At 37.7% G+C, this 12,493-nt stretch overlaps 1 protein-coding gene across 1 annotated transcript in view; it reads left to right on the forward strand.

Moving 5' to 3' along the window:
• The window catches only part of LOC134665990 (mucin-2-like), a 77,029-nt gene extending 64,851 nt beyond the window's left edge, over positions 1 to 12,178 (forward strand). Inside the window, exons 3-7 of the mRNA XM_063523053.1 lie at positions 6,720 to 6,786; positions 7,989 to 8,056; positions 8,800 to 8,976; positions 9,698 to 10,070; positions 10,479 to 12,178. Coding sequence (XP_063379123.1) covers positions 6,720 to 6,786; positions 7,989 to 8,056; positions 8,800 to 8,976; positions 9,698 to 10,070; positions 10,479 to 11,935 — 2,142 coding nt within the window. The 3' untranslated portion in view covers positions 11,936 to 12,178. The remainder of the gene's footprint in view (positions 1 to 6,719; positions 6,787 to 7,988; positions 8,057 to 8,799; positions 8,977 to 9,697; positions 10,071 to 10,478) is intronic.
• The last annotated feature ends 315 nt before the right edge of the window (positions 12,179 to 12,493 follow it).

Raw genomic sequence — 12,493 nt, forward strand, 5'->3', positions numbered from 1 at the left:
ACGACACGACGTTGATCTTTTCCTTTATTTGATCCATGTACGCTCTCCTTGGTCTTCCCCTCTTCCTGTTTGCTTCAACTTTCCCTTCTATGATACTTTTGATAAATTCGTCGTGTCGTATCAGGTGCCCAAGCATCCTTCCTCTTCTGTTGTCTATAGTTCTTAACAAACTCCTCCTCTCTCCTACTACATATATGCGTAAAACCTCTTCGTTAGTTTTCTTTTCTTTTACGATAGAATTGCGAAAAATATATATTTTGCAACGAGTGACGAATTTTAAAACACGGTCAAAGAGAGTGTTTTAACGTGCTTATTATAGCACCGGTGTCGTAATGTAGCACCAGGCCCCTGTTTCACCAACGTGACAGGTGCGACGAATTGTAAAATCACTGTTGCTGACGTCACAGGCATCTATGGGCTACAGTTACCGCTTACCATCGGGCGAGCCGTATTCCTGTTTGCCACCATCATTGTATTATTAAAAAAAAACTTTATGATATCGGAAAAAAACAGATATTTCTCTTGCTAAGTTTATGACAATTGTCACAAGAAACACTACAATTGTCGCGAAATTCCGACATATAACTCATTACCTGTCAAGAGTTACCTACAATTCTTCTAAATCTTTGACAATTGTCAGAAACTTCGCAGGAGAAATATCTGTTTTTTTCCGATATAATATATTTTTTTAAATAATACAATGATGGTGGCAAACAGGAATACGGCCCGCCCGATGGTAAGTGGTAATCGTAGCCCATGGATGCCTGTGACGTCAGCAACAGTGATTTTACAATTCGTCGCACCTGTCACCGATGTGAAATTGGGGCCAGATGTACTGTAAAAATTATGTTAAAAGATAATACTTACTGTTACGAATAAATATTTATACTGTAAAAAAATATCCCACCAAACACATTTTCATGTAAATTTTGTTGCTAAGACGAAACCATAAGACTCGCACTGTCAAAAAGTTGTCAGATCTCTTGTCGAGCCAAGCTTCAAACTCTACAAGCCCTAACTTCACTAACTACACCTTAGTCAAAATATGTGGCTTGGCTGTTTCGCTACCGCCACATGAGCATAAGGTGAAAAATTTATTAAATTCATTATTTTTAGGGTTCCGTATCTCAAAAGGAAAAATACTGAACCCTTATAGGATCACTCGTGTGTCTGGCTGTCCGTCTGTCACAGCCTATTTGCTCCGCAACTACTGCACCAATAAGTTGAAATTTGGTATACACATGTAAGTCTATAGCCCAAGGACATACATGTAAAGTAAATAATAGAAATTCAAATAAAGGGGTCACTTTTGAGATGAATGATAAATAGAAGAAAAAAAAAACTATATCTTGTTATAATTAATATAAGAGAATTAGAATAAGAATTAATATAAGAGAATTTTGTTAGAATTTTAATTAGTATAAGATAGATATGTATATTGTCATGTTATTTTCTCGAACTCCCCATCGGCATACAAACCTCCTCAAGGTTTTGCCCACAATGGGTCTTGTAATAATAATGTACTTTATTTAGCTTATTGTTCAATAAATTATTATATATATCAAATGAAGGGGCTCATTGTAAGAATCTCAGATATATTTTTTCATAATTTTAAAATAAATAGTTTAGAAACTAAGAAAATACGTAAAAAATGACCATTCCCCCCGCCCCCTTATCTCCGAAACTACTGGGTCTAAAATTATGAAAAAAATACACATATTAGCTCTTTTCCTATAGATGACAGGAAAACCTATTAGAAATGTGCAGTCAAGCGTGAGTCGGACTGAAGTACCTAGTTTTCCGATCCCTACGGGTTTTTTAAAGACATTTTACTCACTTTTCTCTAAAAAAAATATATTGTTAAAAATTGTGTAATGTACAGAACCCTTGGAACGCGAGTGCGACTCGCATTTGGGCGGTTTTTGTATTATAATTACATACAATAATTCTTGTAGAAACAAAACGGCCGAGCCACACACTTTTGGTGTAGAGCTAGTAAAGTTAGAGGGCTTGTAGAGTTAAAAGCTTGGCAAGAGATCTGATAACTTTTTGACAGTGCGAGCCTTATGGTTTCGTTTGGGCAACATTTTACATCAACATGATTTTGATGGGATTTCAATTCTTTTTGTAAGTTGTTTATGACAATCTTCCATCCCCTAATTTAAAGGGTTGGGGTGATTTACTGTTAAAAATCCTGAAATAAGTATCTGGGGGCATCTGTTACATAATCTTACTGATTCCCCATATAAACCCTTCACCCCGTAAGGGTAAACTTTGGGGTTGAAATCTGCCTTCACCCCGTAAGGGTAAACTTTGAGGTTGAAATCTATTCTATATCCTTCCCCATAACAATACCTATCTACATACCAAATTTCAACTAAATCGGTGCAGCGATTGTTGATTTCCCATACAAAATTAAACCCCATCTTCATCCCCTTAGGGATAATTTTTTTTTTATTTATTTGTTGTTTGTGTACTAAAACTATCTTACATACCAAATTTCAGCTTCTTAGAGGACTTCAGGAAGTACCCGGTATTGATGATCATCAAGTGAGTGAGTCAGTGACGAAATCGAAGTTTTTATATATGAATAAAGTATAAGAGCTATGCAATTGATATGCTTAATAAGTCCGAGAACTTTGTTTATCTGGTATAATCCAACCCCAAGTTATGAGGGTTCCAAAAAACGACGAAGCGCTTCGAGAAAAGGTAGATAGTGCCCTTGCGCTTTTCTCGTCTTGGCGAGGGCACTGCCGTGCCCCCAGATGTTAAAAGATGAAACTACTGTAACTAATAAAGATTTATGTTTAGTTACCTACTATTTTCGCGTAAACTAGACAATTTTTATATCTTTAGTTATTAAGACCCAAAATAATTATTTTCACTTATTATAAATAAATCCTCCTGTTATGAAGTATCAAATATTGTTATTTGTATATGTATAACTCTTAAGTTAAAAACAATAAAATCTGTTATTACCTCCTGTCAAAATGATTATTTTTTGCGGGATTAAGTAATACACTGGTAGTGTTCAATAAGGCCCATAATAGGACTTTTATAAAAGGTATATTTTCCAAGAGTATCGTAATATTTTTATAACTATTTTGGTATAATGAAGAAACTTAAATAAATGAGAAACCTATTTGAGTGAGTTTCTCATACTTCATATCCTGTTTATTAAAAAAAAAACATTTTAATTTAAGGTGGGCTGTATATAGGCATATACGGCCCACACGGAATATACAATAAGGTAAGTGAGGCCACTTACCTTATTGTATATTCAGGATGTATACCGTGTAATATTGATCAGTTGGTTTATAATATACATATTATGATATTGACGTTGAATAGGACAGGACATGACAATAGGAACCAGAAATAGGTATAGTTGGTCAAACCAATTTGTCAGTAAATAAAAACGAAAAACTATATTCATCCTTTTCTTTTGGGTGCTAGTACTAGTGTAAGTCAAAGATAGTATGATGATTCTCCCTGTCTATGTTTGAAATGAGACAGTCCTTTGACAAACTATGTATAGTAAAAAATAGTTGTGAATATCTTGTACATTTTTATTACAATATTAGTCAAGATAATGAAATATAGCTGGTCAAGCAAATCTTGTCACTAAAAAAGGCGCGAAATTCAAATTTTCTATGGAACGATATCCCTTCGCGCCTACATTTTTCAAATATGCCGCCTCTTTCTACTGACAAGATCTGATTGACCAGCTGTAGGTATTTTTACTTAATAAGATATTTTAATTTCACGTAATGTCCGCATCTAATTTATATATGTGCACGGTAAACAAACAAATTAATGATAAGAAAAGACAGACAGTGTTACTGAGCGGGAGGTGGGGCGAGGGGCGAGGTATAGGTAGGCTATGATAGGCTCTCGAGCGCCGCGCCGGCGACTGACGGACCAGCGCGGCGTCTGTATGAATTTCGCGCCTTTTTAACTAGATTTTACTATTACAATGCAAGCTACACACAGAAATTTCTTACTTTCCATAATATGGCTGCGTATATTATTTTATAGTAATAGACTTATTTTTACAGACTCTAATTCAATATTAGATCCTATAGGACAAAAAACGCATATAAATTCTAAAGCATATATCTTATTCTTCTAGCTTTTTAGCTTGCCTATTAACTTATAAATTTAGATATGTTGTTGTGGATTTATTAAACTTTAATTCAATATCGACAAAATAATAAGCTAATTGTAGTTTGACAAAGAAGCACGTTAAAAAAAATTCTAATAATTTTACATTATAAGGCGTCATACATATTATAAACAATGGAACTTAAACATTGCACTTTAATTCAATATTAAAAAATCATTACTAAAAATATATAAATACCTAATTTATATCTAACGCTCGTTCTAACTTTTCATCATATATTGCATATATGCTTAAAAATATGTCCTATACCAGATAAGTATCACTTTTTCAACTTTAGAATTATCAAAACTTTTAGTGCAAAAATTCGGTCCCACTATTGAGCTACAGTGTGTGCACTGCATTGGTAACTTCGTGCTCCAGTTCTGCGCCGGACCACTGGGCATGGGCGCTCTTACGTCGAGGAAACCACGCCCTGCCTCTGACACAACCACCCGTTATTCTGCCATCGGCACCAGAAAGCCATACGTTATAATAATCCGTATTGACATACGACTTTTTGGTTGGCAAGGCAATTGTACTGGAAATGCACGCTCAACCACACTTTTTTGTGGTGAATGTGACGAATGTCGATCGATCGATACTCGGTTGAATCTGATTGGAAGTTGTTTCCCATAATTCTATAAATTATACTGCATTATTTTACGAAAATATGTTTATGGGCCTAGTTAGGTATTTACTAAAGTACTACTCATAAAATAGCCATTTTTGTATTTTACTTACCTATTTCTTACTTTCACTTATTTATTTTTACTGTCTCGAAAACGTTGCAAAAAAAATCAAATCATCAAAACAAGGCCGAAAATATTATAATTATCGTTTAAGGTAAGAACCGGTAAAAGAAAACGTGTGAAGCAGTTGCGTCTGCCTTGGTCGCTTGATCAGTCACTTAGTATAAATAGAAAATAAATTGATTAAAGGATGACTCACGCTAGACCGGGCCGAGGCCGGGCCGAAGCGTCTGACATGTCATTTTCTATGACGGCTGGTCGGTGATCACGTGGTGCTTTCCATAGTAAATGAAGCGCCGGAAGTTCCAGCTCGGTCCTGGCCCGGTCTAGCGTGAGTCATTCTTAAGGCAATGACAAGGTATCAATCCAAAACAGTGTATGTTGGGTGTTAGAATGTTGTAGGCTTAAAATAACGGATGGCCTTCTTCATGTAACATTATAGCGATTGTTTACAATTTTTGACTCGATAGCACTGTGGGGTTAAATAATTGCATAAATTACTCTGAGCCTAAAGCTGGAAAATCTTGCCCACCTCTATAATGATTAATGTATATTTTGACATCAATGATATAATAAATCAGCTATTAGTTAAATTGAATAGAGGCGATGCGTGCAGTGTTACCAAACAAATGAAAGTTACATCATACTAATGTATCGAAAAAAAGAAAAAGGTTGGTACTCTTATATGAAGTAACTTCGAGTTTGTTTTGTTATTCCTAATGACTATCATTAATTTTACTTAAGACACCTGTCCGCTGTCCGATTCAATTACATGAGATTGAGGTACTTAGTAGTGTAGCTAAAGGGGTTTTAAATTGGAAAATTGCTGTTTGCTGTTAATATTAGTACGTCTCGAAAACACGAGGAGTTGCGGAAACTATTGGATATAAGTTATTATTACCTAGACTGAAGATTTGAATTTAGTAGTACCAATTACCAAACTGCATTTACCTAATAGATTTAATTTTAACGGCTCACGCACAAAAAATACCAGAGACTGTAGCAAAGACGATTCTCAACAGTCGAAAAGTAAAAAAGGGATGACTAATGCCAAGAAAAGTATTATTTATGTTCCGATTAGCATTATACAATCGATAAATTTGTAATTTATTTATACTCGTAAGATTCCCATTAGGTACATATTATAATGTAAAATCATGATTGTCCTTTTTTCAATCACACCCTATACTTAAACGCTTATTATTGTGTTCAAAATCGCCTCCATAAGACTACAAAAGTACTAAACAAACGGTTAGTAATTTGTTAATTTAAAACGCCCATGGCTCAATGTCTATATTGTCTATAGTACCAACTGGACTCAACTTATAATAATAGCTTGTCCGACATTCTCAGCTTTCAATTGCTAGTTAGATATCATTGTGAAGTAACATATGCAGAAGAAACAATTACTGGCATCAGCAGAACAATAGAGTTTTAATTAGAAATTTGAAGAACACGAAATCAGAATGATTTAAATAATATCTTCTCGCGGCTGCACAATACTCCCCCTATTTACACCACTTCCTCAGTTACAATTTAAAAAAGAAGAGCATTTTTAAGTCGATATGTTTAATTGTCAAATTATGTAATTTCGAATGAAATTAATATATCGGAATATTTCATTGTAGATGTGTGTAGATTGTCGAAAGAACTATTGTCCGATCGTGATGCGCATGCGAACAGGGCGACCCATATTTTGTTCAGTTCCGTACTGTTTTTATAACATATCAGCGTTTTTTTAGAGTATTTTAATCAAAGTTAGTTAAATGTTAAATGTGTTAACAGTGTTATTGTTTACTTTACAGATGCGGCGGCAAGCTCGGATCTCATGTGGCGGCGCGCTGGTTGGGCGCTCCGCCTCGGCGATACAAGGTATTTTAATTGTTCTACCTTTAAAGGTTGCATTTATTCCTATCCTTTATGCCGGGGCCACACTAACGGGAAACGCCGTTGATTATCGCAATAAATAAATAAATATTAGAGCACAATTTTACACAGATCGACGGATCGACCTAGTCCCACAGTAAGCTTAATAAGGCTTGTGTTGTGGGCACTAGACGACGATATATATAATACATAGGTATACAGGGTGATTCAGGAGACGTGAGCAGGACTAAGACTGCGCCTTTTGTAAATTATAAGCAACTGTTTCGTATCAGTATTAGTGAGATTAACGTTAATTTTCTACTAGTGTTGAAAAAAAAATTAATAAATTTATTTACGACATGCATGGTCACCCTAAAATTAGAATACTAAACTACTGATATTCTGTGTCAAATTGATTGTCATCACTGTCATCACGGTCTGGTTACTTTTGAAAACTCGTATCTCACTCAAGTTTAACAGATTATTTCTTCGTAATCAAATGCTGTCATTGCGGTTAAAGAGGTTTTATGGTTATTAATTGGGTCTTGTAGGGTAACCATGATTGTAGAGAATTAAATTTGCCCTCACCAAAAAGTTAAAAAATAGGAAAAATTGTGGTTGTTTCACCTAAATACGACGGCGATCGGTCAATTATCAGTTACTGAGTGTCCAGGATTAGTCCTGCTCACGTCTCATGAATCACCCTGTATAATAATACTTATATACATAGAAAACATCCATAACTCAGGAACAAATATTTGTGATAAACATACAAATAAATGCCCTTACCAGGATTCGAACCCGGGACCACCTGCTTCGTAGGCAGGGTCACTACCGACTAGACTAGGAGGGCGTTAATAAACACTTTACACTTAATACAGTAATAATTATAATTATAGTTATAATTTACAATTATTATCGCGATAATCAACGGCGTTTCCTGGCGTTTCTCGTTAGTGTAGAGCCGGCATTACAATAAGTTATTTTTCTTAAGCCCCCTCTACACTCGTGCGCGAATCGCGGCGCGAAGCCGCGAACGCGAGTGTGGTGTCGATTTTCGCAGACAGCGAAATCGACTCCACACTCGCGTTCGCGGCTTCGCCCGCGATTCACGCGCATAGTCTGGAGGGGGCTTTACATCTCGATAAAAGATGACCATAGACTGAATGATCGTTCATTAAATTTATGTTTTAAATTTATTTTTTCAGTATGGCTGTGGCTACTGATATACGTATTCCAAAACGAATTTCGGATATCGAGGTCCATAGAACCAGGGGTGAGTAGTTTTTGTTTACTATAATCTATAATTAACTCTGCAATTTTTCTAAAATTATTATGTTTATCGCTTTATAAAGTCGGGTAGGTATTACTTAAGTAGCAAGTTTGTGAAGCTCAAGTGACTACAAATAGGAAATTTACTTCACATTACCACGAATAGGAATTGATTAGTTCCCATTCCCACGGAATGAATGAGAATTGGATCCAGCAAGCGAATTTCCCAGCAAGGTTGACTGCCAATGTGTTATAAAGCTGCCAAAGTGCAGCGCATAACCACAACCTCAAACCTGGGTGATTAGCCAAGGTGACAATATTGCGCTACGATAACGAAACGCTTTGTATTTCTATCACTCTTCCATATTAGTGCGACAGTTACAGTTGCGTTTCATTCGCTACGGAGCGTAAACGATTAGCACGTCGGCTACGCACCCTGAACTTTACAAAAGTGTGGTCACTGATCTCTGAACGTGAAACAGCAAACACCAACAACAACAACACACACAACAACAACAACTTGGACTGGGCAACAGGGTTGGCCAGTCAAAGTATTTAGCAGATGGCGCCAGCTTGCCCTGTCAATCCAATGTCAACTTTGTCAAATTTTTGTTTTTAATGGAATGTTCTGCCCTGAATGCCAGCCCTTTAATCCAAATCACATAGAAAAAGAGGCAATCAATGATAGCGCCATCTATCTATCTATCAGTTGCCAACCCCATTAACACCGAATCCTCTCAATTCCAGTACTTGGACTTCGACAACCTCCCCGAGACGAACTTCACGTGCGCTGGCAAGGTCATCGGCGGGTACTACGCGGACCTCGAGACCTCGTGCCAGATGTTTCACGTGTGCACCGTGGGCCAACAGGACGAGCCCATGGACATCAAGTTCCTTTGCCTTAACGGCACCGTCTTTGATCAGGTACGAGTAACACATCAAAATTCAAAATAGAGATCACCGTTTTTCGAGACATGTGTCGCTTAATGACAGAATCCGTCGGTCTCTTGCCATTGTGCCTGCTCTTCTTGAGCCGACTGGCATTATCAGAGATGATGGCAAGAGGCCCGATGCGGTATCCTTAGTTCCTTGGAGCTTGGGGCGGATTGTTAGTGTGGGTTGCTACCTGCGTAGACACACTGGCATCGTCCCACCTTCAACGGGCTAATGTAAAAGCAGCCGGAGCGGCGGAAAGTGCCGAAATTTTAAACCGAATGACATGGTATGAGATTAATGAGAATAAATCATAAACCTGAATCTTAGGCTTTATTACTCGTACGCTAAAACAAAACGATAGGAAAATATTCAATGACAACTTCACACCGTAACAAATACATAAGAGCCTCGGTAGACCATTTTGTACCATTTGGGGTCCCAACGCGCACAAGTTGTTCGCATAAATCGCAAAGCGTCTGTTTGACGTAACTGGTGACCGAAGAAATGGCGGCTAACTCGCGCAACGTATCAGCATTGCGATACAGCGAGGAAATGCCGCTAGCATCCTTAGTACAATGCCTCAAGGACTTGGTTTAGATTTAAGCTAGTTATTAATTTCTTTTAGGGATACCTACCACTGCATATATCTTGTTTGTTAATAAACAATTCTTGAATAAATTGTAAATAAGAATGATATTTATTTTTTCAGGAGACAAGAGTATGTGAACGGGTGGATGAAGTAGATTGTACAAAGTCTGAAAAGTTTTATAGCTTAAATTTAGAATTATATGGGAGTACACTCGCACCACCTGTAATACAGCCAGACCAATCTAAACCTCAAGGAGAAACGACTGAACAAACAAATCAACAAACCAAACCAAGTAAAACGGCAAGCCCTGCGCCCCATTCTGCAGCAGAGCCCCCTGCCCAAAGTGATAAAACACATATAATCCAAGCAGAGGTTGAGGATTCTACGGAAGACCCTATATTAGATACGAAAAAAGAAGAGCATCAGAATAAAAATCATTATCTCCCAACTAGTTCTGGGTTTACATCGCCAGAGCATGAAGAAATCAATGAAGGTACGTATTATTACTAAACTTATCTTATAAGCCAGGCGGTAAAAATATTAATAAATATTTTTGTAGCATAAGTAACATTTTCAAATACAACTTATTGCCGACTATTTTTAACGCCTCCAAAGAATTCGACTTAACAAAATGAATCATATGAGCCTTACCTCTAGGGGCCTGCCTACTACCAATAGCCACCAAAGCCTTCCATCATTAGATCAGTTACTTATGAATGGAACCAAATTACTTACTGTATTGTCATCTGCTCTTTTATATAGGCTTCTTGCAAAGTTTCAGAATGCCAATCGGCCAGTAAGTAGGTAGGTATTTAGGTGAAAATTGACTTACAATGCTATTTTAGCACGTGCAGCATTAGTTTTGTAGTTACTTTTATTCTTATATTCTTTACTTTTACAGAAAATCAAGAAGAAGAAGAATTCGATAGCGAAAATCCTGATTATGACGATGATTACTCCCCCTCTACAACAACTACACTCACTCACGCTCCGACCACTACCTCAACAACAACGACGACTACTACAACGACTACTAGAAAGCCGCAACCTACTGCAACATTTACGCCATCAACTTTGTTTCACCACCAACCTCCTTCTGGACCATTTTTGAATCCCTCACAAAGCCCTCCGTTGTCGTCTCTGTCTCCTCCGTCACACGTTTCCTCGCTTGCTTCTGCATCTGCGTCACCTACTTCTGATCCCTCACTACTGTCTCCCCAAGAATTTATCTACCGACACCGAGGACCTGGTTCGGAAGCTATTTCATTTCAGCGCCAAAGTTTTCGCCCTGCAGACGGAGTTTTCATAACGCATGCTCCTCCTCATCAGTTTGATCATTTCCAATATGAATCTTCCCGTACCGCGCCACGACCGGCACCTTTTGTACAGAAGCCTCAACCCTTTCGACCTACTACCTTAGATCCCCGGGATCAACTATTGCGTCCAGGGCCAACTTCACAATCATCTGAACGCCACGAAATGGCAGTGAAGCATAAACAACAACCTCAAACTTACCTGCCATTACCGGCTCAGAGGCCTTTACCTTTTGATCCATTCTATTATGATCGTAAGAGGAGCGATGAATCTGTTGTACCAGATAGCGAATCAACTCTCTCTGCGCGATCTGTTGCACCACCCCACGCGCCACAGACCAAGCCAAAAAGCCCACCGCGGGTTATTGTCACCGCCAGCGCTTCGGTCAGCGATAGTAACGGGAAGAGATTAAACTACACTGTTGGCAACGTTGTCAGTGCAGTGAAACCAATTGTGCCAATAAACTACGACGACTACAAGGAGTCAGATCTTATATTTGATCCATTCTTTCTCGATGTGCCAAAATTACAAAAACGAAGGAAGACTAGATCGAATCAGAAGAGAAGGATATTTACAGTCCCCGCTACCGCAACTGTGTCGTTTGAAATAACTAGTAAGCATGCTGTTACCAAGGCTTCAGCCACATCTAGAGCTGCAACCACAGACAGTGTGACAACTACCATTCCCACCACTACTACTACTGCAGCATGGAATCCAAACGATTATGTCGATGACAACTACGAACCGCACTCTTACGTTCATTCTATGCCTCCGCTCGCTATTTTTCATTATGAAAGGAAAAAATATGATAAGCAAGAGGGAAAGCCTAACAAAGACTCAGTAACGGTTAAAACCGATAATTTTAAACAAGATCATCGTTTGGTGCTTGTGTCGAGGCCGACGTCGTCTGTAGTGCAGACAACCTCTAGTCAAAGCATAGGCGCGGGCGCAGTGGCCCCCGCCGCGTCTCCGCCGCCCCCGCCGCCCCTAGAAGCGCCCACATGCGCGTTTCCGGGTACCACTGACTGTCGGACCCATGCCTAACTATTTAGCTCATATTAGGTAGATTATTTAGATAGACAAATTTCAAATTGTTCAAATATTAGTTGATTCTAACGCGCAGTGAAACGGTTGATGCAAACTAATGACTTTTTCATATACGTCTGAGACAGGGTCAACCATTAAATTAGATTAAAATATTTATATTTTATTGCTACATCTAAATACAACTTCTGTAAATAAAAATGTATTATCAAATTTAATGGTGTCAAAATATACTAAGCTATAATTAAGAAAGAAAAATTGTAAATATTTTATAAATATACATCATGTTTCTGTAAAACTCATTTTATTTAATTAAACGTCTAACCGGGCAAATACCTACAAACCAGTGAAATCATAGTTTTATTTTTTATTGAATAGGTACATTACTTTCGGAAAAGTATTTGTATGCAACGTTTTTGTATAACTATACCCCGTGTATTATTATTTGCGTTATTTGACACATGTCATTCACAACAGCAATACAACGTAAAATGTCTTCCACATCGAAATTACAAAGGAAGTCAATGCACTGCGAACGTTTACGTTCTAAGTCTTTTT

This window comes from Cydia fagiglandana, chromosome 7 (genome assembly GCF_963556715.1).
Source record: "Cydia fagiglandana chromosome 7, ilCydFagi1.1, whole genome shotgun sequence".
NCBI lineage: Eukaryota > Metazoa > Arthropoda > Insecta > Lepidoptera > Tortricidae > Cydia > Cydia fagiglandana.